Source organism: Nannospalax galili, unplaced genomic scaffold (genome assembly GCF_000622305.1).
Source record: "Nannospalax galili isolate Female #2095 unplaced genomic scaffold, S.galili_v1.0 scaffold872, whole genome shotgun sequence".
NCBI lineage: Eukaryota > Metazoa > Chordata > Mammalia > Rodentia > Spalacidae > Nannospalax > Nannospalax galili.
In genome coordinates this window covers 2,088,313-2,113,523 of record NW_008332654.1, presented here as the reverse complement: position 1 = coordinate 2,113,523, position 25,211 = coordinate 2,088,313, and the positions used below count along the sequence as shown (strand labels likewise).

At 36.6% G+C, this 25,211-nt stretch overlaps 1 protein-coding gene across 1 annotated transcript in view; it reads right to left on the bottom strand.

Moving 5' to 3' along the window:
- Lrrc69 (leucine rich repeat containing 69) overlaps positions 1–25,211 on the bottom strand; it is a 114,637-nt gene that overhangs the window by 5,898 nt on the left and 83,528 nt on the right. The window contains exon 4 of the mRNA XM_029560885.1: positions 13,301–13,480. Within this exon, the coding sequence (XP_029416745.1) occupies positions 13,301–13,480 (180 nt within the window). The remainder of the gene's footprint in view (positions 1–13,300; positions 13,481–25,211) is intronic.

The window sequence follows — 25,211 nt, the reverse complement described above, 5'->3', positions numbered from 1 at the left end:
AAGAAAGAAAGAAAGAAAGAAAGAAAGAAAGAAAGAAGGAAAGAAAAGAAACTCCTTTTTTGTTATTAAGCTGCCAAGTTGGTGGTAACTTGATACAGAAGAGAAACAAACAGTGGTTTCATGTTCCATATAGCATGACTTAGAAAAGCATAAAGATGACAGCCTCTGGGCTGGAGAAATAGCTCAACAGTTAAGAGCACTCACAACTGACAGCTCACAACTGCCTGTAACACCAGCTGCAGGGGGATCCTCCAGGGGCACCTGGATTCACATGCACGTATTCATATGTGCGCATAGACACACACACACACACACACACACACACACGCAATTAAAGGTAAAATTTCATTTTTATAAAAGATGACAGCCTAACTCCCACTATGGAATCCTGGTCAGATGAGGAAATCAGCTTAAAGATAGGTGACTTACATGAAGGCTCGTGGCTTCAGACCAAGACATCCAAGATTACTATATTAAGATTTGTGTGAGTCTTAGTATGTCTCCAAGCCTCCATCACAAATAAATGGCTTTGAATATCTATCACAGAACAGCTTGATAGTGTGACCAGCCATTGGAATGTACAGATGAAGGATACTGCAGTGCATTTCCAGTTCATGGTTAAACATACTAACTTGAATTATGTAGACATTCCTCTACACTCAGCATGTCTAAGAGGAAACATTCATTTGAGTTACACAGACATCACTTGACAGTCAACCTATCTGAACTGCAACTCGGTCCATGCCTCCAGGCTCACCTCTCCTCTGGATGCTTTTCTCTTCTTTTCAACCTTCATGTTTCTCATACTCAACTTCCAACATCTACCACCTTCTTTCCTATTGTTTCCCACTTCCTTGCTTTCCCATCTCTACACCTTATACCTACATGAGACAACCACACTAAACTTTCTTTAGCATCTCTTCTCTTCAGCTTCAATGAATCCAGCACCCACTGCCAACCTACTCTAACATACACCTTTCATGTCATTGACTTGCACTTGCTTATTCACTAGGCTCCACTGCCAAACAAGGTCAAGGTCAAACCTCTTGTCTGTCTTTTGATGGGTTTATAATTTTGCTCCATTTTTTATGATGTCTCCTCTCACATCCACAAATCAACTTTATTGCTTAACTTCCCTGTTCCTCAGGCCATTGTCTTGTCCTGACCTGTCCTCTCTGCTTCCTTAGCCATATGACAGAATTCTCCAGATTTGAGGAGGAAGTTTTCCAGGGCACTTCCTAGGAAGACAACCCACAGTGATTTCACCGTCCACGTTGAAGCTGCTCTATGGTTGATCTCCCGCCATGTAGCATGGAACTTTCATTGCTACTGTCTTTTACATCTTGAGAATATAAGCTGGGTTTTTTTTAACCATTTGTGACCACTAAGGTTTTCTGTATAGCTTAATTGCATGTAGTCCCAGGAAATTCTGTTTAAAATATGCTCTCAGATATTTAAGGAGTGACTGAAAATAATTTCTAAATTCAAGATGTGTATTTAGAATGGCAACACCTCCAAACCAGTAATACTAGTACTAGCTACTGGCACTGCTCTGAAGTTAAACACCCATTTAAGAATGATCAGCGTAACTTCAGACATACCAAGGAGAGTTCTCTTTTCCTATTTTTCCAGCTACTAATAATGTTCACTTCTACTCCCCAAACCATCGTTCTTAGATAGCATGGTTTATGGTTGTTCTGCCTTTAGGACATTTTGAACTGTGATAAAGTCAGAAATCAGAGATAAAATCTGGCTCCTGTCCCAGCAATCCACTGAGCTACGTGGCCCTCTCTCCCTGCAGAGTGGTCTGCTGCATACACGATGTCCTTTCACTTTACACGGGAGATTCAAAAGTTTTTGTAAAGCACAGCTTTGGATGAAAAAACTAAATTTGAATAAAATTTCATATCCTTTAAAAGAAAAATTGTATACAACTATAGCTCTGTACATCAGTTTAAGAACAAAAGGGAGAGTTCTCTAAAAGAAAAAGAAAAGATTCAGAGTTCTCAGAAATAGAAGTTAATCAAAGCACAATGTGTGGATTCACTGATACTGTAATTGTCTTTTGCTATTTTATGAATAACATATTAAGAAACATGCATTACTATTTCAATTTTCAGAACTATAAAAACATATCACTTTCATGATCATTTAGGATTCAAAATAGGGTGCCTTCTGATCTTTTTAGCGCCTAATGTATATTAAATTGACTAATCACTGCATAAACGTTTTAAAACCTACATTCATTTTCACAACTGACTTGTTGAAATGGTCAGTTTCATAAGTGAATGTCAGTAGTATCCTAACTGTAATAACTTTTTATGGCAAAGTAAGATTTTAGTCTCTAAGTAATGAGTAGACTTATTAAATATAGTATTATATTATGTTTCATTACTGGCAGCTTGTCATAAAAAGGAATTAAGGTTACAAATTTTTATTTGTTTTCATAAGTAGATTAGTATTTTCACTCATTTGTGCTGAGACCTCCTCACTCTAATCTCCTCTGAGGGCAGTTTTAATTACATTACATCATTCAATATAGGCTTGAGAGTTCACGTTCCAAGCTATTCCTGCCCTAAACTCTTCAACTTTAAAGGAATCTGGGGAAATGTTAGGTTAAACTAACAAAACTGTAAGAACCGAAAACTCTCAAATGCATATTTTGGGAACAGGATCACTCAAGGTTTTGGAAAGAACTTTATGAGAATATTTATGTTACTAGCTCAAATGTGGCCCAAGTTAGTAGTAAATAAAAAGCATTCATTTTTGTTGCTGTTTCAAAGATTTATACCTTCATTGTTCATGCTGAAATATCAATTACATTGGAATTAATAATAATTCTGTAATTGATAAGAGCTAAGAAATCTAACCAAATTCTAAAATTTGGTAAAAACCAAAAGCATTCAGATGAATTAAAGTAAAAATATTGAAGATCACATGACATTTTTTCATCCATTATAATTGCATTGGCATCTGTTTCAGAAAGCAAGCATGACACAATTACTCATTCACTTAAATAGAAGTCATTCCAATTTGATATTTGGATTTTTCTTGTTATGTGCATTACATTCAATGTCTCTCTCCTTTTAATGCAAGCCCTGTGTGAAGCAGAACAGTCTGTAAAGCACAAGAGCAGTCAGACACTGGCATTATCAAATGGGTTCTCCATTCATAATGAAACATTAACTGTAAAGGTCAACACTCTCTAAGATTAGATCCTGAAGAGATAATTAAAGAATTGTTTTTTTAGTAGAAAGGGAAGCTTCTAGAGAAACTAATTAAAGAATTTTTTTAATAGAAAAGGTAGGAAGGGAAGCTTCTAGTCAAACTAGTTTACATATAGCATCGTCTACTTACACAGAAAAGCAGCATAAAATGTTGATGACATGTAAGAGCAAGTGCTTCTCAACATAGTTAATCCCATTATCATCCCCACGTATTCCCTCTGTAAACTAAGAATACATGCTCCAAATGTCCCTCACCTGGACAGGTGCATTCAAATGTCAGTCTGCTTTATCAATTGTAACATTCAACATAATTGTCCTTTACTTTGTTTATAATGATTAAGTTCACACTAAAGATGCTAATATGTTTGTCATATACTTTCACTATCATATATTTACCAAATATTGTTAGTTCAAATTTTTAAACTTTGGCTTTATTTTTTGCAATACTGTAGAACAAAACCAAGGCCTTCCATGCACACACTAGGCAAAAGCTCTTTCACTGTGCTACCTCACCAACCCACTTTTAAATATTTAATAGGATTAGTTAGAATCAATGGTTGTTTCAGAGCAAAGCGAACAATTTTCCTTTCCAAAATTTTTCTTCTCAAATTTTTCTCATATTCCCATGCCTTTTGCCTATCAGTTTATCTAGCTATAGAACTCTAGGTTTTTGCTGGGTGTAGTGATGCCTTAAGGAGACTAAGGTAGGAAGATGGCAGAAAATTCAGGGTCAGCCTGGGCTACATACTAAGGCTTTGTCTGAAAAACACAGTAACAATAATAATCATGATAGTAAAGTATCCTGGATTTTGAGTTATTTTCCCCTTTTGCTTTGAAAACATCATTCCAATTTTCTCTTGGCATCTACTAATGAAACAATCTGTTTTCTGTCTACTATCTTTTCTTTGTAGGTGTTTATCATCAGGTCTTAATAGTCTTAATAGTCTTTATTCTCCTTTCTTTCCTCTTTACTGTTTCTTTGGTGATATTCAATATTAACCTGACATACGTGTGTTTTGTGTGTGTGTATGTGTGTGTGTGTGTGTGTTAAAATTCCTGTAAGAAAATTCTCATCTATATTACATGAATATCAACGGTTCTGTATTCTCTTTCAAAACTCAGTCAAAGAAAAGTCTTATTTCAAGGGTTGGGGTTGCAGCTCAGTGATAAGAGTGCTTATTTAGTATGTGTGAGGTCCTGGGTTTGATCCTCAGCACTGCAGAAGTGGTGGTAGAAAGGAGAGGTGGGAGGGACAGATGAAGGCAGAAATTCTTTCTCTTTCTTTCAGTAATGGTCTTCCAGTATGTGGACAGTTTTTGGAACTAGTCGTATCACCATCAATGTGCATCATGCAGTAAAGCAGACCCAAAGACGATGTCAGGAGAAATGAGATGAGCTGAAGTCCTAATTCTGTTATTTGACAGATTTAAAATTTGTAAGTAAGCTATCTGATTTTTCTTAGCCTAGTTATCTCTTCTGTGAAGAGAAATGATGAAAGTAAGTCACAAAATTAGCTTGAGACTCAGAATTCAAATGTTATACTCTAAGGAAATACTCCTCTAACAAGTAATTGCTCACTCTGTGATTCTAGAACACAAGCATATAATGCCTTACAATAATGCATACAGCATTGTATTTTAAATATACAAATAGTCTATGATCTCCTCAATGGCATGGAAGATGTTCTGGTACCAAAGAGCCCATCACAGTGCCCTGCATGTAGTAAGTACCCGGTAAAGGTATTGATAGGAAAATCACATAAAATCATTTTGTAAGTGGAAGCACTACCACTAACCATTTCCTAGTTGTTTGAAAACATCCATGCCTCTTCTTTGGCTCATTCAATCCCTTAACATGATAGGATATATTCATTATGCTATTAACTCATAGCATATCATGAGAGAATCGAGACATTAAAGCCATCCTGAAATACTGAAGAATGCACACATATTGTAACTTCATCTTCTACTGGTTCTTTCTACACCCTACAATAATGCGCAAATTTCCCTATCTCCAAAATTTTTCTCAAGTTTCTAATCCGTGGGGAACATCTTGCAGTTCCAACTTTTGATCCATACATTTGATGATGATTCATCAAGACTTGCTATGCAACTTCTGGGTCCAAATCAGGCTTCCACTGATGTTGCCTGATTGTAGACCCACTAAGTAGTGACACAAAGGACAGCATCTTCTTCCATTTTCCATCTGCTTGTTCTCTCAACTCAACACCTTTACTAATCTTGAACTGATATTAGAGAGAACAGCTAATTTTTTTTCACACACAGAAAACATTGTAGAAACAAGTGAAAGAGAATCAGAAAGTATTAATGTCAGAAACCAAAATGTATTCATGCCAGATCCAGAAGACATGGGATGCACAGAGAAAGCTGTAGAGATCAATGGAAATTAAACCCCTCAGCAAACACCATGATGGAGTTATGACCACATCTCAGCTTTAAATCACACACCTCAGAAAATGCCAGAGAGGGAACTTTGGCAGAGCTTTCTGTATTCACTTCCTAAAGCCACAACACTACTTAGGCATTCCAAAAGTTGGATAATATAGAAATAAAAGGAGGGGAAAGTAATAATAATAATCAAGATTACATAGGAAATGACTGAGAACTTTCTACCCTCATGATATATTCGTGCCTAGAATTAAATTATTCAGTAGAATAGGTGCCCAAATAGAAGTTGAGTTCCTGTGATGATCAGATTGTCAACTTACCACAAACCTAGAATCACCTAGGAAGAGAGTTTTGATGAGGGACTATCTACATTGGTTTGGCCTGTAGACATACTGTGAGGGATTTTCTTGGTTGTGTTGGTAATATGTGAAGTCTAAGGGTGGCACCGTTCCCTGGGCAGGTGTTTCTGGACTGCATAAGAAAAGAAAGTTGATCAGTAAGAAAACATGCAAGCAAGCAAAGATGCATATATTCATCTCTCTCTGCTCTTGGCCATGAATACAATGTGACCAGATGTTGCAGTTCCTCCCTGGACTTTCCCCAGTGATGGGCTTTAACCTAGAGCTGTAAGCCAATGAACTCTTCCTCTATTTTTTTCAAGCGGGGGGTGATCAGGGTATTTGTCACAGCACCAGAAATGAAACTAGGACAATACAATAGAAGAAAAACCAAGAAAGACACGTTTGATACAAGTCTGTGCTTTAAGGCAAGAAAAATTGTGCTTCTCTACCTAGTTTTGCCCCTATTTTTTCTTTCTCCTCCTTTGCCAACCCCTTCATTTGCTAACCTTTTAATATTTTTTCCTCTAGAGTTTTATCTTTTTATCCTTTTCTCCTCACTGGAAAAATCTCCTTGGGCAATAGTCATTCCCATGGCTTCAAATCTGAGACTTACATGAACAATTCTTAAATGTATACATCACCAATCTTTTTTTAAGCAAGGATTTCTTTCTGTCATTTCACTACTTCAACAACTATAGGGAACTTTCATGGGCTCCCTTTGCCAAGAGCATTTCTCAATGTGACTATTCTTGGAGATAAAGTTTTCAAAGTGGCAATTCAATTAAAATCGCATCAGTCAAGGTAGGCTGTAATTTAATATGACTTTACAAGAAGAGGAAATTTGGACAGAATCATGTACAGAGAGGGTGCCACACCAAACCATGAGGAAAAGGCAGCCTACCGCTGCTAGGAAGAATGGCTGCAGAGACAAGTCTTTGACACAAATTTCTCAGTTTTCTAGCTTCCAGTGTTCTGCTCATGTAGCTAACAAGAAGTCCATTCTTAAAGCCTCTCAGTCTGTGGTAGGATTTTTTTTGTTGTTGTTTTATTTTATTTTTGTGGTAGCCATAGCAAACAAATACAGTCACTTACAAAATTAAGTTCAGATTTCGCATATAATAGCCTGCTCATTTTACCTTACTTCTCTTTAACCTATGATAGGCCCCAGAAGAGGTAGGAGAACACTATATTTCATTGAGATGCCATCTCCTTGTAGAAACATGTGCATTGCCCTATCCACTTATTACAAAATTGTAATCATCATTTCCTGCCTTTATCAGTCATCTACTCTGTGCTCCCATTATTAAATATCTGCTATGCTAAGCAATATCAGCCTCATGCAGCCCATGCCATAGCCCTGTGAGTCAGGTGCTATTATTGTTGCCACTCAACAAATAAGGAAGCGTTGTCTCAAAGAGGAAAGTAAGATGACATAGATAACAAGAAGTGTAGATTTTGAGTTTTCAGTGTTCCTAGGACCATGTCATCTTTCTCTAGGACTGGGATTCTATATTCCCAGATGCTGGCAGAGGATCTGACAAGTCATAGGGAAAAATGAATATGAATAGACAAATGATGATAGAAGAAGGTTCTCCAATGCCTTAAATTCAGTTGAATAAATGGAGAATAGCTGGTTTGAAACACATAGGAAAAAGAGTCCAGCATGTCAGGCTGAGAGCAAGAACAGATACACACAAGTTTCTCCCCAGAGCCTCCATTTGGAAGCTTTGAGGACTTGGCAAAGTGACTCAAATTTTCTGAGTTTGGGATTTCTCATCAGTGTCCTGGGGTGTTTTATACATTAACTGAGATATTCCAGGTGACAGCAGAGTATTGGCTGTGGTTACTTTAATTATATTGCAATTTCTCCAAGAGAGATTTGAAATGAGAATAGCAGTTCATCAGATGATTTTGAGAAGGAACATGTCCAAGCAAAAATTAACATGGCAACTTGTCCTAGGCGTTCAGAACACAGTCAGCAGAAAGCAGACTGTCTTGGCAACTCTTGCCAAGTATTCTGGTATGTTTTACTCATTATACGTCTCTTGACATAGAAAGCCATTCCAGATGATACTGTGAACAATTCCAGATAGGTTACACATATGATCAGGATATTACTCCCATCTCAAGGAACACATTTCTAGCCTCATTTTCATGCTGATTTTTTTTCTCTGTATGTTTAACATCCAGCTGGTTTTGTCTTTTAAATTTTTCCTAAACATTATTCCAATGTTCTTTTTGACTCCATGGATAGTACCAGGACCAGATGTCTTAAAAACTTGACATTATCCCTCACTAACGGCAGTTCAAACAGATTTTTCTATATGATATATTTGATGCAATACATTTAGAAACTAGTAAAAAGAATAAGAGAAGTTAGTATTCAAACCTAGGATTTCTGATTCACTTGTCATTCAATAGAAATAAAATATATAGCCAGCACTGTGTAAACTATGTAATAGTAAACAGAAAGAAATAGTTTGAATTCCTTGTACTTAGGTTCAATAGTAGATACAAATTGCAAGCATCAAGTAAATAAATTGCTTCAAATTTTGTCAAGTGTTGTGAAGACTGTAAAACTTTCCAGTATAACCACTTGGCTCAACTGGACAATTGCAATGGCTATTTCCTAGTCATAGATTTTTATAGGCAAAGACTTTTTAAAGGCACAGTCGACATGTGACTGGATTGAGAATGCTTTTTCTGATTAAACATTTCCTTTTAAATGTGTTTTTCTTAGTGTCTATGCCTAGTACAAGTAGAATTTGTTCATGGCTGGATCAAAAGGGAACTATTACTCAATTTACTCCAAATTACTCTCCCAAAAAGCTTTGTTGAAAAACTTTTTTCAAACTTAGTGATGGTTGTAGTATGAATTTCTTAAGAATGATTTATATGAGGAAGGAAATCTTTCTGAATTGTGTTGGCATCACTCTTTTGTGGTAGGTGGAATGTCATTTATAAAGAAATAGATGATTATGTGTAGCACTGTCAAATGTTTTCTGATGTCAAAAACTCTGGCCGAGGACATTAGGAGAAAAGAATTATAATCTCTGCAGCACAGATGACTCAGGTTTCATAGTCATCGCTTGCTCTGGCTCTCCCAGTGGCCTTTTGGACAGCATTCCCAGCTAAACACCTGATGTCAGGCTGTGTGGTTGCCAGTGATAGTTCCCTAATTCACTCTACAGGACTACAATTGACCCACCTGAAACAACTCACGTGAAATCTAAGCCATGTCCCTTAGAAGTTAATAGGGAAATATTCAGAACTTCCACAAGCGAAGCATGAATTAGTATATCTAAAATAACATCCACAATTTCTGGACCAGAAATACTATGCTACTTATGGTTATCCTTGATAAAAGCTCTGTACTTGGTACAAAGCACAGACAATGATTCATTTATTAATTATTTTTGCAATTAGAACCCATTCTTTCATTTTATTTAATCTTGAAAACTGATACAATCTCTTTAGAAAAACCATTTCTTCGGGTTTTTATTGATATCAGAATTGCTTTACACAACATGAATTTTTAAAAGCAAAAAATAATAAAATCAATGGAACAAAGTATTAAAATTTTGCAACTCTGGTACTTAATCATGAACAACACACACAAAACATTTCATGAAAGAAATTTCCACAATTAACAGTTTTCAGAAAGATATTACATCTTTGAAGTGTAAACTCATAACACTGGCAGACATCCATTAATGAATATCAGTTCCCAACTATGCTTGAGAAAGCCATGGCTTTGAAGGGCCTGTCACTGGCCCTGTGGATATTTAGGAGACAGCATCATACATGCAAGGGCCTTTGGTCTATTTCTAGGAGGACACAATGAAAGCTTAACAGCAAATGGATTCCAAACACAAATTGAGTGAAACAAAACTGCAATGTGTGCTAATGCCAGCTTATTAAGGCTATTTCATATATTCAACCAATGATTTTGACTCTTAGTCATGTGAAAGGCTCTCTCAGGAAAGATGCAAACTTTTGCCCTATGATGCTGGGATAGCCTCAAATAGCTTAGACAGAGATTATCCATCACAATTACACATGAAAAGCAGCTGGGAAACATTTCTTGTAAAAATGCAGATGCCCAGGTCCTTATTCCTACTATTCCTACATACACACATACACACACACACACACACACACACACACACACACACACACACACACTAGGTATGGGGCTAGACAGATGCACTTTCTTAAAGCTCCATAAGTAAATTTGGTGAGTAGCTAGTGATTTAACCAACTAAGACAGGTGTAAAGAGCTGCAACTAAGATCTGTTATTGGCACAAAGATAGTATGAGTTTAAGTAAAGGGTATAGAACCAGACTCTTCAGTGGCAGAAAAAGTAAAGAGGTCATAGGTCTACCTGTCTAACTATCTAACCAAAATCTGTCCCTCTCAAATAGCTGCACATGAAGACCATACATACATGCAAACACTCAAGCTCACATGCCAGCGACATTGAATCCTAGACTCTAGAGCTGTTGGCATTCCTCACTGCCTGGAGAGGATTCAGTGTTCATGCTCCCTTACAGGAATCTTACACTTACCCTGGACAAACAGAACTCCTGAAAATTCCTGCAATCCCAATTTTTGTAAAAAGTACTTGCTCCATTTTAGACTTTAGTTCTGAAAACTTCTTTCTCCAAAATACATTTCAAAGCCATCCATTTTTCTCCACCATCACTGCCACAATCATCTCTAACCTGAGGCCCACAATTTCTACCTGCCACATCTCCTTACTTTCTTGATCTCCTCTGATTCACTCTCTACTCTGAAGTTATCCTTGTAAAATAAAAATCAGGACATGCACTCTTTTGTTTAAAAATCTTTAAATGGTATCTCATTATACGCTAGACAGAAGTTAAATTCCTTAACTAGAACCACAAGATATATTGAGATCCAAGTCCTGACTACATCTGTTTACCTAGCTATGAATTGTGGCCAGTTATACTAAACTGTTTTCCATTCCTGGGGTTACTAAGAGATTTCCCTTCTCCAAGTCTGAACACATTCTCTTCCCACTACCTGGAAATGCTCTCTTCTGGCTCTACCTGAGCAGCTCCTTCACACTGAAGTGTCAGTTAAAATGCCCTTTGCTAGATGAAAATTCACACATCTCAGATTTCAAAATAAGGGCTTCCTTGTTGCTTTTGTTTATGGACTCTGGATTGAACACTGCCCCCCTCCAAGTTCATATGGTGAAATCTTGAGTGCCTCTGAGATTATCTTGTTTGGAGACAGATTTTTTTTTTGTTTGTTTGTTTGTTTGTTTGTTTTGCCAAGGTGATCAAATGAAAATGAGGTCATTGCTGTGGACGTTAACCTGATATGACTGCCTCACTCAAAAGAAGGGGAAATCCAAACACAGGCCCCTTAAAGCAAGAAACTGACGTGAAGATGAGAGAGAAAGAGAGGGGGGCGAGAAAACCATTGTCTTGGTTACTTTTTGTGTTGCTGCAATAAAATACCCAACAAAAGCCACTTAAGGGAGAAAGGGTTTATTCTAGCTCACAGTTGGAAGGTACAGTCCACTGTGGTCAGGGAGTCATGGCAGCAATACCAGCTGGTCACACTGCATCCACAGTCGAGAATCAATGATGAATGCTTGTGCTCAGTTGGCTTTCTCTGTTTTATACAGTACAAGACCCAAGCCCAGGAACAATGCTGTCTATTTTCTCTATGTGAGTTCACCCAGATCAATTAAGTCAATCAACAGAAGCCCCCACAGGTATGTTCATAAAATAAATAATTCCTCATAGGTGCTTCTAAAGTCTTGTCTCTAGGTGATTCCAGATCCTGTCAACTTGACAATGAACACTAACCATAACAACCACCATTCATAGGCCATTAAGAGAGGATTGAAACAGATTATTCTTCAAAGTCTTGACAAATAACTGGTCCTTGCAATAACTTGGTATTAGGTTTCTAGCTTCTAAAACATTTGGGCAATAATTTCTGTTGTTTAAACTACCCAGTGGTACTGTTACATCAGTCCCAACAAACTAACATGTTCTTTTATGCCATATGCATCATTTATAGTTACAAATGTGTGTGTGTTTGCCTCTTTCACTAGAAAATGCCTTATTTATTTATTTAACATTATCATCAACTATTATGTTCTGTTTTCCCAGGAGTCAACATGTGCTTATCAAGACCAGACACAAAATTACAGTGTCAAGAACAAATGCTGGATGGTCTAGAACAGATGTAGGCTAACAAAGATTGCCAAGCACAGTATGTCCCACATTCTGTTTCATGATATGTGAGTTATAAATACTTTCATATTTTTAAGTGTTTAAAAAAGAAATATATCTCATATCATGTGAACATTACATGAAATGTAAATGTAAGGATACATTCATTTACATATTGCCTATAGATGTTTTCTTGCTGCAAAGCAGTTACACAGTAGTGATAGAGACTACATTTCCAAAAGTTTATCTTTGGACATATATAGGAAAAGAGGTCTGCTAAACATTGGTGTAGAACATCCTTCATGAGCTATGTGAACTGCCCAGGGTGGCAACTGCCCAGAAGACATAACATTGCTATTGCAAATCTACGCTGAGTGCCTGTGAGAACATCAATATGACACAAAGTAAGCAAAACCTTCACATTTTCTGCACATAAACTTGAGAACAAACTACTGACCAATTCTCCCTAGAAGAATATAGTTCTGGTTTCACTAACAGAATTTGCAAACAAAAGATACTAATTAAAAATTTTCAATTGGGCTGGAGAGATGACTCAGTGGTTAAGAGCACTGACTGCTCTTGCAGGGGACCTAGGTTCGATTCCCAGAGCCCACATTGCGGCTATAAACCGTTCTTAACTCCAGTTCCAGGGGAATCTGAAGCCTTCTTCTGACCTACGTGGCATTGCACGACATGCGTGTACTCACATACATGCAGGCGATACAAAAATATACATAACATAAAAATAATAAAATATTTAAAAAATTTTCAATTAAAAATTTTTTAATTTCCATTGAAAACTCTATCTAGCCCAAGCTGTTACTAAACAGCGAGCCTTCATCCTCTACACGCCAAGGGCTGAGATTATAGGCATGCACCACCACACACAATGTTGATAGAATTTTGATGGAACATATGTATTCTGACACATTAAAGAGTTTAAATGTAAATGGAATGGGTAATAATGATGATTACATACAATTTGTTTATCAAAAATATTACCAAATAAATCAATCTTTTGATACAAATTTAGTCATGGGCTCACTCAGATAAGGACAAAAGATTAGGAGCTCTTGAGTTCCTACTCACACAAAAAAGCACCATTTACCTTCGATGGAGAAACAAACTGAACACATTCCAGCCATTCAGATAAAAAGGGTTTTTTGCATATTGCACATTGTTTTGCCTGAGAGATTTTCTCCCTGGCCTCTGGATGACATTCTATGGCATTCATTAGAAAAGGGTTATTTTCTTCTAGCTCACGGATGATAAATCTTGCTGTTATTTCCTAAATTAAAAGAAAAAAAAAGAATATAGATCCTGAAATTAACTTTAAATTTTTACTTTACATTAATTCCCATTTCATTAATTCAAAATTTTATCTAATCCCTTGGTGTTTATTAAACTAAGAGTCTATAGAATATATAATGAATTATGTTGCATGTGGTTGGTACTGTAAAAAAAATGCTTGCCTTTCATCAATACAAGTAAAGTAAGTAGCTTCTACTATATTTTTGTCTCTTCCATACAGGAATTCAACTCATGATAAGTTTATACTATCTGTTTAATAAAATTAAATATCATTTTGGGTCAAATTTAGTACCTTTCATTATAATAAACTGGGACTGTATGACTAGCCAAACAACTTAAAAAGATTTAGCCATACTCACTAAAGTCTAAGTATTATTTAAACTGTAGCTCACAAACCTTTAAGACACGCAATCACTTGAATAGCACTACCTTCTGTGAGTGAATCTCTAGGTTCAGTCTATGTTAGATTTAGCCATACATAAGCACAAAAATTGTTCAATAATAATATTATAATATCAAATAACAAAAAAATAGAAGTTGCCTTTACCACCACCACCACTACCACCATCATCATCACCATCATCTTAATGTAAAAACATATATGATAGATAAAATTAAATCTTTACTGAGCAAGCCAAGAAAGTAAGCATTTGCCTTCCTCCCTAAAAGTTCCCCGTGGAGTATGCCAGCACAGCACAAATAGCATTTAAATTTATGTAGCAATGTTGTGTTTATGTAGCATGGAACTCCATATAAATGTTATACAAATACTTCCAGAAATTTTAAGAGTATGTGGGGATAGTTTATTTGGGGCATTTTTTTCCTGGCTAAAATGAAGGATTTTCTAATACTATTAAAATAGTCAATATCAGGCTCTGTTAAAATTCACTGGGAATATATACATACATCAATATACACAAAATATCTCACTAATTCCCTTTCCTCTAATTAAAGCCTCTAAACATTTCAAACACAAAAAATGATCCTATCTATTGTTGTGAGCCTGTTCCTTGCTATCCTATGCTTCCCAGTTAATAAACATTTGGGAAAGCTGCCTTCGTACAGCAAACCACCCTGACCTCACACTCCTTTTTAAGTCTGATCCTTCACCAGCACAACCTCCTGGCCAAGGTCCACTGAAAGCACTAATAATACTACTCTGACTCCTACATCATACACTTATCGTCACTTTTCCTCTAACTACTTAACACCGAGTATGACTTGTGAATCAAAGTGAAATACTCAGTTTAGAGGTGGGTCATTCGTTAACAAGATGGAGTCTGGTGGATAGTTTTCACTCATAGACAAGGATTCGGTCCCCAACCAGAAGATGGAAGAATTTACCCAAATATATAGATCTGTAAATAAGAGCATGTGGGTTGCTTTTTCCATTTATGATTTCTGGATCCAAACATGTCTGTTGTACTCAGTGCATCTCTGACAATTCATATCAGTCATTATTTATATTCTACTTATAGCCAACATATTCCTTTGTAAGAGTAATGCACATCATGACAATTTAAAGTTTTATTTGGAAATGTGAGTATATATAAAGTAAAATACAACTAACTTGACCAATGGTATCAAGAGATATATTTTAAAAAATTTTTTTTGAAAATATGCAATTAAATGATGACCTAATACCAGTGTTATTTAAAAGCCAAGAAATCTGAGCCTGGAGCAATGGTTCAGTAGTTCAGAGCAGGTACCGCTCTTAACAACTGCCCTTAACTACAGGGACCTGACCTTAGTTTCCAGCAGCCATGTTGGGCAGTTCACAACTGCCTGTAACTCCAGCCCCAGGAGATCCAATATCTCTGGCCTCCACAGACACACACACACACACACACACACACACACACACACACACACACGTATATAGCTAGAGACACACACACACATACACATAAATAAAAATAATAACAATCTTTTTAAAAATCCAAGAAATATTTAACAAATAAGTTGCTCATTTTGAATTACATACTTTTGTGCTGGAATATTTTATGCAGATTATAGAGTATTCCTTCTTCTAACCACCATAAATTGAAACATTCCATAGGCACTTTAATTTTTCTTATTCATGTTAACTTGAGTTATAAAAGTATACGTTTACAAATTATGTTTATTTAAGTATAAAAGTTACCAAATATGAAACAAATATGACCCAATTCATAGGACTAGAAGCACTGAGAACGCCTCTACAGTGCACTACAACTATGTGAATAGGAGGAACTAACATTCAGGAACATGAGAAGGATTCAGGATCCATTACATACAGAGCTTCACGAACTGGCTCAAAATTTACTGACTGTGTGACCTTGTTTGGACAAGTCCATAATTCATCTAATCCTGGCTATCTCATGTGTAAAATAGGAATTTTTTCAATATTGTCACAGAGTTTAGAGAGATAAATTAGATAACACTAGCAAAACACTTGGCCTGCATCAGTCACTGTAGTGAATTACTAGCATCAAATTTTAGTTAATACATTTCTGAATTGAGGAAAAAAAAATTTTGTACTGCAAGCACTTATATCCCCAACCCTCTCTTTACGTTTTATTTTGACACAGAGTCTCACTAAATCATTCAAGCCAGCTTTGAGGTCACTCTGCAACTCAGGACTTGAACTTCTGATGCTCCTGCCTCGGCCTTCAATGTAGCTATGATTATAGACCTGAGCAACTAGGTCTGTCTCTTAAAGACTCTTTACCAAGGCATACACTGTTTCAAAGCCCTGTAACTCTGAAACCAAAAGGTGTTTGCTTGGTAATGTTAACCAAATGTCTAGCAGAAATGACAGGAAGTGCAGATAAAAATCATAGTCAGTTTGAGACAGATTTCTAAGAAAAATTTGTAGAGATCCTTTGAAAACTACCTAAATCATTTACCTGTTATAAGTAAAATAGGTATTTCTAGTATATATTTATCTATATGTATATTAATATATGCATAAAATTAACTCCTGTGTTCCTGAACCTTACAATTTTGAAAATTAAAAGAGGCAAATATTATTTTGTTGACATTAAGAGTTCTCTAAAATACTGGGGCTAGAGAGATGGCTCAGTGTTTAAGAGCACTTATTGCTCTTCCAGAGGACCTGAGCTTGGTTCCCAGCACCTGTCTCAGGTAGATTATTACGACCTGTACTTCCACTTCCAGGGGCTCTGACTATGCATGCATCTGTACACCTATGTACAGACATGAGTACAGGCACATACTTAAAGAAAAATAAATCTCTTTTAAAGAGTTTTCAGACATACAGCTATCATACCAGGTTAAATATTCATCCAGCCTCATTCACAAATCATAATTTCATGTCAACCCAAGTTGACCCTGTTTCCCTCCCTTCACCCTCTGAATCCTGTGTCTGAGGCAATACTCAGCATGGGGCCTGGAGCCCAGTTATTTAACGTGTCTGGGCCCTAGATTCTCTTCCCATAAAAAGATACCTACCTCTTGAAGGTTATCAAAGGACTACTTTAGTTCATTAGCACAGTATCTGGTCAATAACCTTAAAATAAGCTACAATTATTATTCTAAAATGCTTAATGCATGTGAAAATGAGTATAAGAACCTAAATAAATTTAAAACTCTACTTTAATATTATTTACAGTAAATTTCACATAATATTTTCCATCCAAGAGCAGGAAATAATGCCATTTATGAAAATATTCCCCTGAAAGGAATTTAAAAGAGCTGATTTTTTTTTTTGGTCTTTTTAAGACAGGGTCTCCCTGTAGCTCCAGCTGTCCTGGAACTCACTATGTAGACCAGGCTGGCCTTGAACTCACAGAGATCCACCTGCCTCTGCCTCCTGCGTGTTTGGATTAAGGGCATATGCCACCACGCCTGGCTAAAAGAGATAAATTTTAAAAGAAATCAGTTTTTTGGCCTCACAATTTCATTCAGAGGGAAAATATGGATTGGATATGAGATAGAAATTTACTATGCACATGACCAGTTTGGTCTCATTTATAAAGGCCAAAAGAAGAAAAATATTCATGATCTAAACACCTAACAGCACTTAAAATATTGACATAACAGATTGCCACACATTTATCTAAAAAGATATCTTGGTATATTTTTATTCTTATTTAAAAGAAATTGACAATATTTGGGGTGAAAAATAAAGTCTCCAACACAGAGTATGAATTCATCTTTAGTTTCAAACAAGCTCTAGATGCATCGGAAAGTCAGAGAGTATGGTTATACCTCTGAACACTGGATTGCTGAGTAGTTTTATGAATTTCCATGGGCTTATTTTTCCAGTTTCTCTAAATGAGCCTGTATTGCTTTTATGGTAAGAAAAAGTTTTTTAAAGTAACACATGATAACTAATGTTGGTCAAATCTTGCATGTTCAGCCTTAGATCCAAATGAATCCGATAAATCCAAACTCATGGTAAACATTCATGCTCAACTGTGGGGGCATCTGTGGTGTTCAGCTTGTCTGTTTGGACAGGAATTCTCTGATATGCTTCCTAGTCCTTTTAATATCATCAACTAGTTTTACCAAACTGAACGTGTTCTGAATTATATCCACTCATTCATTGGGGATGGAGATACATGAAAGGGGTTCAAAAGCAATAAAGACCCCACTAACAGCAAACCAAATATATGTTTAGATAATACTGAAAAGATACTTAGAACAGATGGAAATAAATTCCTTTCCTTTTTCATCCAACAAAACCTTTCTACTTCTCTATGCTGAGTCACTCTGGGAATCAGACAGGATTATACTGAATTCTGTTATGACCAGTGACCTGTAAGGTCAAAAATTATGTGAAGGAACCACATTGTCAATGGACTAGAGTTATACATTTGCTGGCTTGACAAGAATGCTTTAAAATGTAAACCATGGATTTTGTGTGGAGGTTCACACTTATGAGCTAAACCATCACCCATAGAGTCCAGATGTCCTTAGGCTGAGTAGTAGTAATTGGCCTCTTCAGAAAGAGTGGGTTTCCCTCACAGTAGAATTCCCTCAGCTTCAGATTCTGAAACTTGTAAAACAAACAAAAGATCAATGGACTTCCCTTCTAAAACTTCATTATCAGCAAAATTAAATGACAATTTAGTATGTATATTCTGCACGAGTATTTAAGAATGGTGCATACTCTAGTTGTTAGAATAAGAGTTTTAACACTGGTGTGAAAGACCATGACCTTAGAGGTTACTGGTAATAACTCCCATATGGAATAGCTGAGAAAATGTTTGGGTCATACTAATAGAATAGGGTGTAATAAATCAAAAAGTTTGTAGATATGTGTTAGAAAGCCAAGCATGATGAAAAAATGTAAAATATACCACACTGAAAATATGAAGTATTGTCTTAAGATCAATTTTTGTTTAATGAAGAAGGCAAGAGAAACATAGGAACATTAAAATCTTCTCATTATGGGGTGGGAGTAGGCATGGATTTTATCAAAACGCCCTGTTACGCATGTATGAAATTTTCAATAAATTATTTAAAAAATAAATAAAATCTTCTCATTATAAGCTTTTATGCACAATGAAAATGAAAACAGAATGCTGAGGTTTTAGCTCGGTGGCTCAGTGGCTCAGTGGCTCAGTGGCTCAGTGGGAGAGTGCTTGCCTATCACTGTAATACTTTGAGTGAGGCTGAGTCTTGGCACCACAAAATAAAACAAAACAGCACAAAGCAGTAGGGAAATATCTAATCTTAAGTGAAAAAAATCCAAATCCTATTGGAGTCTATCACTTACATAGAAAATAAATTCCTTTATGTTCATATTATGCTTTGCTCTCTAGAACCAATATAGCTTTTAAAGCCAAACTGATTGAAGGAACTACTTTTCTGAGCCTGAATCTTAGCTAGAAAATAAGAGCATATCTTCACCTATCTTCAGGGAGGGGAGGGAGGGGAGGGGATGATAAATGGTGTGTGTTGATTCTAAAGTATAAACACTGGGGTCACAGCTGATTCTCTGACTGCAGAATTGGAAAGACATCAAATTCACTCTTGTGAGCCAGAAGGAGCTGGCTCTGTCACAAACAGCATCTCACGAAATTTATGGGAGAATTTAGAGATTTCGGTTATTTAAGCCAAGAATTTGAAAGATAGAAAACATTTGAAAATTAAAAATAATTGATTTGAAACATCTTCCTGGGTAATCATGACGTTAGATTTTGAAAATTACAGTAAAGCTTATGTAACATACACAAAATTTTAAAATGCAGTGCTCAAGGCCTCTTTGTTATTATACCTAATCCTAGTCACACAGCACACATTCTGTCTTTCTCAACTCAGTTTCCCACATCATCCATTGCAAAGGAACCACCTTGAGAGTTAAAGTTGGAGGTGGCCATAAGTCAGAGTGATGAAATGAAGAAGAGAATGTATTGCACTTAATTTTCTATATAACCATTGCTTGCTCCTTTTCTTTCTTCTCTCTCTTTCATTCTTTCTCTTTCTTTCCTTTCTTTTTTCTTCCTTCCTTCTTTACTTCTTTCTTTCTTTCTTCCTTCCTTTCTCCCTTTCTTTCTTTCTTTCTTTCTTTCTTTCTTTCTTTCTTTCTTTCTTTCTTTCTTTCCTAGTAAGTAGTAACCCATAATTTCAACTTAAAGTTCTGTGGAGAACCTTGGCACCATACATGTTATTTTTTCAAGGAAAAAAAGTGGGTCACTCTGTTAAGTGTGTGGCTTATACTGTGGCTTATGTTAAAGTGTAAAGCTGCTACTGAATAAATAGATCAATGTTTGATACATAAAATTAATGAATGTACATATATATATATGTATATGATTCAGTGGCTGGATAGATGGCTAAATAGCTAAAGTATTTGCCACACAAGCATGGGGAGACATGTTCTGATCCTCAACACTCACATAAAGAGCTAGATACAGCAGGGCACATCTAATTCCAGGGAGGGAAAACAGAGACTGGCAAACTCTACAGCCTGCTGACCAGCTAATCTAGCTGAATTGGTGAACTCTAGGTTCAGTGAGAGACCCTGTCTCAAAAAATAAGGAGAGCAATAAAGGACACCCAATGTTGACCTCTGGCCTCCACAAGCACACGTACACACATGTACACATACACATATATACTCTACACATACAAATATATCATATATGCATGCAAAAATAAAACTTGCTTCAAACATGAACATCTCGATATATGTAAATATCGCTAATATATGTAACCTCATTTCAAATTTAGCCACACATGTCAAAGGACATGCACTCCCTTCAGATCTTGTCACTATTCTTCCGTCGAATGTGGTAAATTCTCCAGCTTGTTGTCCATTACACAAAGCATACCAAGAAGAGCTTATCTTAATGGAGCGAATGCTCAATAGCATGTGTCTTAGAGTAACTTTTAATAACCTAGGGTCACACAACTCAGTGTGCACTGAGTTTATTCAAAATAAGCTGCTTCAGCGTCTGTCTCTTTGCACATTACTGGGGCTTCTGTCAGCCTAGCTTCTTAAAAGAACTAAATCTTTTGCTACTGTGGTTGCTCCAATAGGAAAATCAACTGCTGCATTTTGCAGTGATAATAAAATGTTTTATAGCTTTTCAGTGTGCTGGTGCATATCTATTCAAACCGTACCATTATAAGTTCAGTCTCTACTGAGATAATTTTGCATCACTACCTCCTCAATTGGTTCTGCAGACATTTTTAGTTGTCACAACAGATAGAGGGAGTGCTACCAACATGTACTACAGATGGTCAGGCATGCTGCTAAACATCCTGTAGTACAAGAGAGCCCAGGACAACAAGGATTACCAAGCCAAAAATGTCAATAGTGCTCAAGTTGAAAAATCCAGTTTAAAGACATAAGAACAAAAAATGTCATTGATGTATCTGGTCTAGAAAGAGATTGCTTGGTGTAGGCAGAGAGAATTGAGGCTTGAATAAGGATTCAGTTTCAATGGGAAGGTTTAGAGACTCAGCAGTTAAGAACATGTACTTTTTGCAGAGGACCTGAGATCAGTTCCCAGCACCCTTGTCAGGTGGTTCACAACCACTCGTAACTCCAGTTTCAGAGAATTGGATACCTTCTTCTAGATTCTATGGGCACTTGCACTCAAGTGCACATTCCCACACAGAGATACACATGCATACACACAATTTAAATAGAGAGATAGATAGATTAGATAAATAGATAGGTGGTAGATAGATTAGATAGCCAGAAGTTAGATGATAGAGATAGATAGATAGACGATAGATAGATAGATAGATAGATAGATAGATAGAATAGCGATGATAGATGATAGATAGATGATAGACAGATAGACAGACAGACAGACAGATAGACAGTAGATAGATTAGATAGATAGATAGATGATAGATAGATGATAAATAGAGAGATGATAGATAGATAGATAGATAGATAGATAGATAGATAGATAGATAGATGATAGATAGATGATAGATAGAGATGATAGATAGATAGATAGATAGATAGATAGATAGATAGATAGACAGATAGATAGATAGATGATAGATGATAGATAGATGATGGATGGATTGGGGGGCTTGGGAGCTGGTTCCATTAGTAACATGCCTGCTATGCAAGCATGAGGACCTCAGTTTGGATCCTCAGCACACATGTAAATGCCAGGCTTGTGGCATACATTTATAACCCCAGTATTAAAGAAAGCAGACAGACAGATCTCTGAAATGCACTGGCCACTTAGCCTACATGAATCAGTGAAGTCCTGTTTCAAAAATAAGATGAATGGAGGTGAAGGAAGGCACCTATGTCAATATCTGACTTCCACATGTGTGCATTTACACACAACTGTATGCCCACACACATGTGCACATATCCACCTGAACACATAAGTACTCCACATACACACACTGAAAGGACAAGAAAACACTTTGTCTACAGAGACGGTAAGAACCCATACAATAAGAGATTAATATAGAGGGTAAAAGAAATAGCTGAAAGAGAAGGACACAGAATGACCACTGAATATTGCCATCTTTGCTTATGTTCCTCTCTGTGGCCAGATGAAAGGAGAGGTTAGGACTCCATAGATATCTGAAGGCTAGTGCTTCATGGCCAAAGACTCAAACATGACTTCTTCAATTATATCTTTGAAACAGATAATAAGATCAACTGACAATTAAGTTTTAAGGCAAGATACAAATGTAGAAAGAGGACAGAGAAAGTGATGAAGGTTGGAAACTGCAGGTTTCAGAAGAGGAACCTACGCAGAAGTTTGCAAACAGATCATACAGAGTCACTGAGGGATGCTTTGAATCCACACAGTAGTGGTGCCCCTGTTATGGAACTGTGTACTTCCTTTTAGCATCCAATACCCCAGGTCGACGTTAAGAATCTGTTCAAAGGAGATGTCAGAAAATAAGGGAACGAGCATGTTTAATTTACTGAAAATTAAAGGCAAGGATTGGTCTTGTACTCTCTAGACTACTTAGAAAAAATAATAATGGTGTGAAATTCTATTGAGCTAGGAATAAAAGCAGACAGAAGGGCAGAGACAGGAAAGCTCAATGGCCTGAATGAAAACATCTGGATGCAAAATAATTAAAGAGCTTGGACGCAGAAGAACGACAGTCAGGCTGCCATATTGTATATCAGTTCCCCTCACTCTGGACAGGTGAAGATGATGTCAAGATCTGGAGCATATTGCTAGTGTGGTTTGGGAAAGTGAAGACTGAGGAGGTGCACTGAACCAAGGAGCCAAGGAACATTAAGACATCTCTGTTAAGCACCTTCAGCAGTAATCTCTTAAATATTTGGCTTTTCAGGGACTATTAATAGGTAGAAATCCCAACCAGAAGCTCCTCAAACTGTAAGATTCTAAAGCTGAGCTCATTTTACTCCCAAATTTTGCTCTTCCTTTTTTTTTATCACCCACATCAAATGTCTCACTGTGCCCTGTCGAGAAGCTTCTTAACATTTTTGGAACTCTATCCTTTCTTTTTACCACCCTCACCATCTCTGCCCCAACCACTCTCTGCCACAGCTTTACCTTATGTGGCTAATCAGAATCTGGGCTTGGTAAAACTTGTTCCCTAAGTAGTCTTTTAAAATGAAAATATGCTTATAATACAACCCTGCATAAGACTCTTCATCACTCTTTGTTTACAGAATATATTCATAAGCCTTAGCACATCACACTTGACTATCTTCAGTCTGCTTTCTCAACATATAGTCTGGCAAGCCCTATCCATGCTGAGGTATTTATAGGTCTTACAAGGGCTCTGGCTTTATCTATTATTCCTGAAGTTGTACCCTTCAGCTGGCCTCAAATCTGAATCATCTAAGATTAGAATACCACCACTCCATACTCCCTAGGATTTACCACATGTTCCTGCTCTACGTATAACTTCATCCTATAAAGGACTGTGACAATCACTGTTGAAAACTCTGTTTTTAGACTTTATTTCCATTAAAAACTATTAAGTAACTACATAATGCAAGCTCTAAATTCAATACCAAGTACACTGGTTACACAGTATTTAATTACTGATGCTCAATAAATATTAAATACATGAATATCCAGAAACCAGAGTGATACACAGCTCTGACTGGGCTTTCAGAATTTGCAAAATCCTTCTTCTCCAGACTTGGTAAATTAATACAGCTGTTCCTACAAAGCACCATGCTGCAATAACAATACACACATTCATCAAATCCTACTTCACACTAGTCATGCAGGATAGGGGAGAGTTCAGAAAGAGTATTTTTTTTGAAATATTAATGAGACTTTAATTTACTGCTTTAAAACACATCTTTCACCAACATCTGTATATAAAATCACCATTTTAATTTTTTAATCACATTAAAAATATAATGAACACTTCTAGTAAGACATTCAGAAAATCAAATGCACTCACACAGTCTCAGGCAGCTAAAACATGTTTTTAACTGCTCAGGTGACAGACACTGTCACACGAAGGAGCAGCTGTTCAGGACAACGCAGCCGAGAATCTCTTCCCATTAACTAAGAGGATTTGACGTGGAAGAGTTTTTTCAACATACCAACCCTAGAAAAGCAACTGCTACTACCACAAAGATCCAAAGCTTGGCGGCCCTTCGTTGGCTCAATTTACTTTAAGAGAGAAACTCAAGTTGTAAAATGGATCTTCAGGATTTCCAGTGGAGTGAGGGCCTAGAGACAAGGGACTTCCACTCGGTACTGAAGTTATCACAAATTACTGCCTTCCAGCAATGGTACTCTGTTCTTTTTTTCTTTCGGTGCTGGGAACACAGCAGGGAGGCCTGAACACAGGTCCTCCCTCACATTAAACAAGTAATCGAACAGAGTTGCACCCCCAGCTTTTTTGGTTGAATTTTATCTTGAAATAGGTCTTACGAAGTCGCATAGGATGGCCTTGAATGTAGGCCCTTCCATCCTCACCTTCACAAGTGGCTATGCCTGGCCAATGGTTATCATTTCCATTAGTGTGCTAGACATTATCTCTTCTAACTCATTTTTATTTTATTTTTTTTTTTAATTTTTAAAAATGATTTATTTAATAACAACATACTTAGAAGAAGCATATCATTACAACACAATTGACATATTCAATAACGTTTTCCTGAAGTAGGATGCATCTCTTTCAAATTTGGCTGTAAATTTTTAGGCTTACAGTTGAATTATTACAGTTATACAATATTGTACTCAGTATAAACCCTATAAGACATAAATTAAATGATGTTTTAACCTTTAAAAAGATCTCCATTTCATTATTAAAAATTAAAA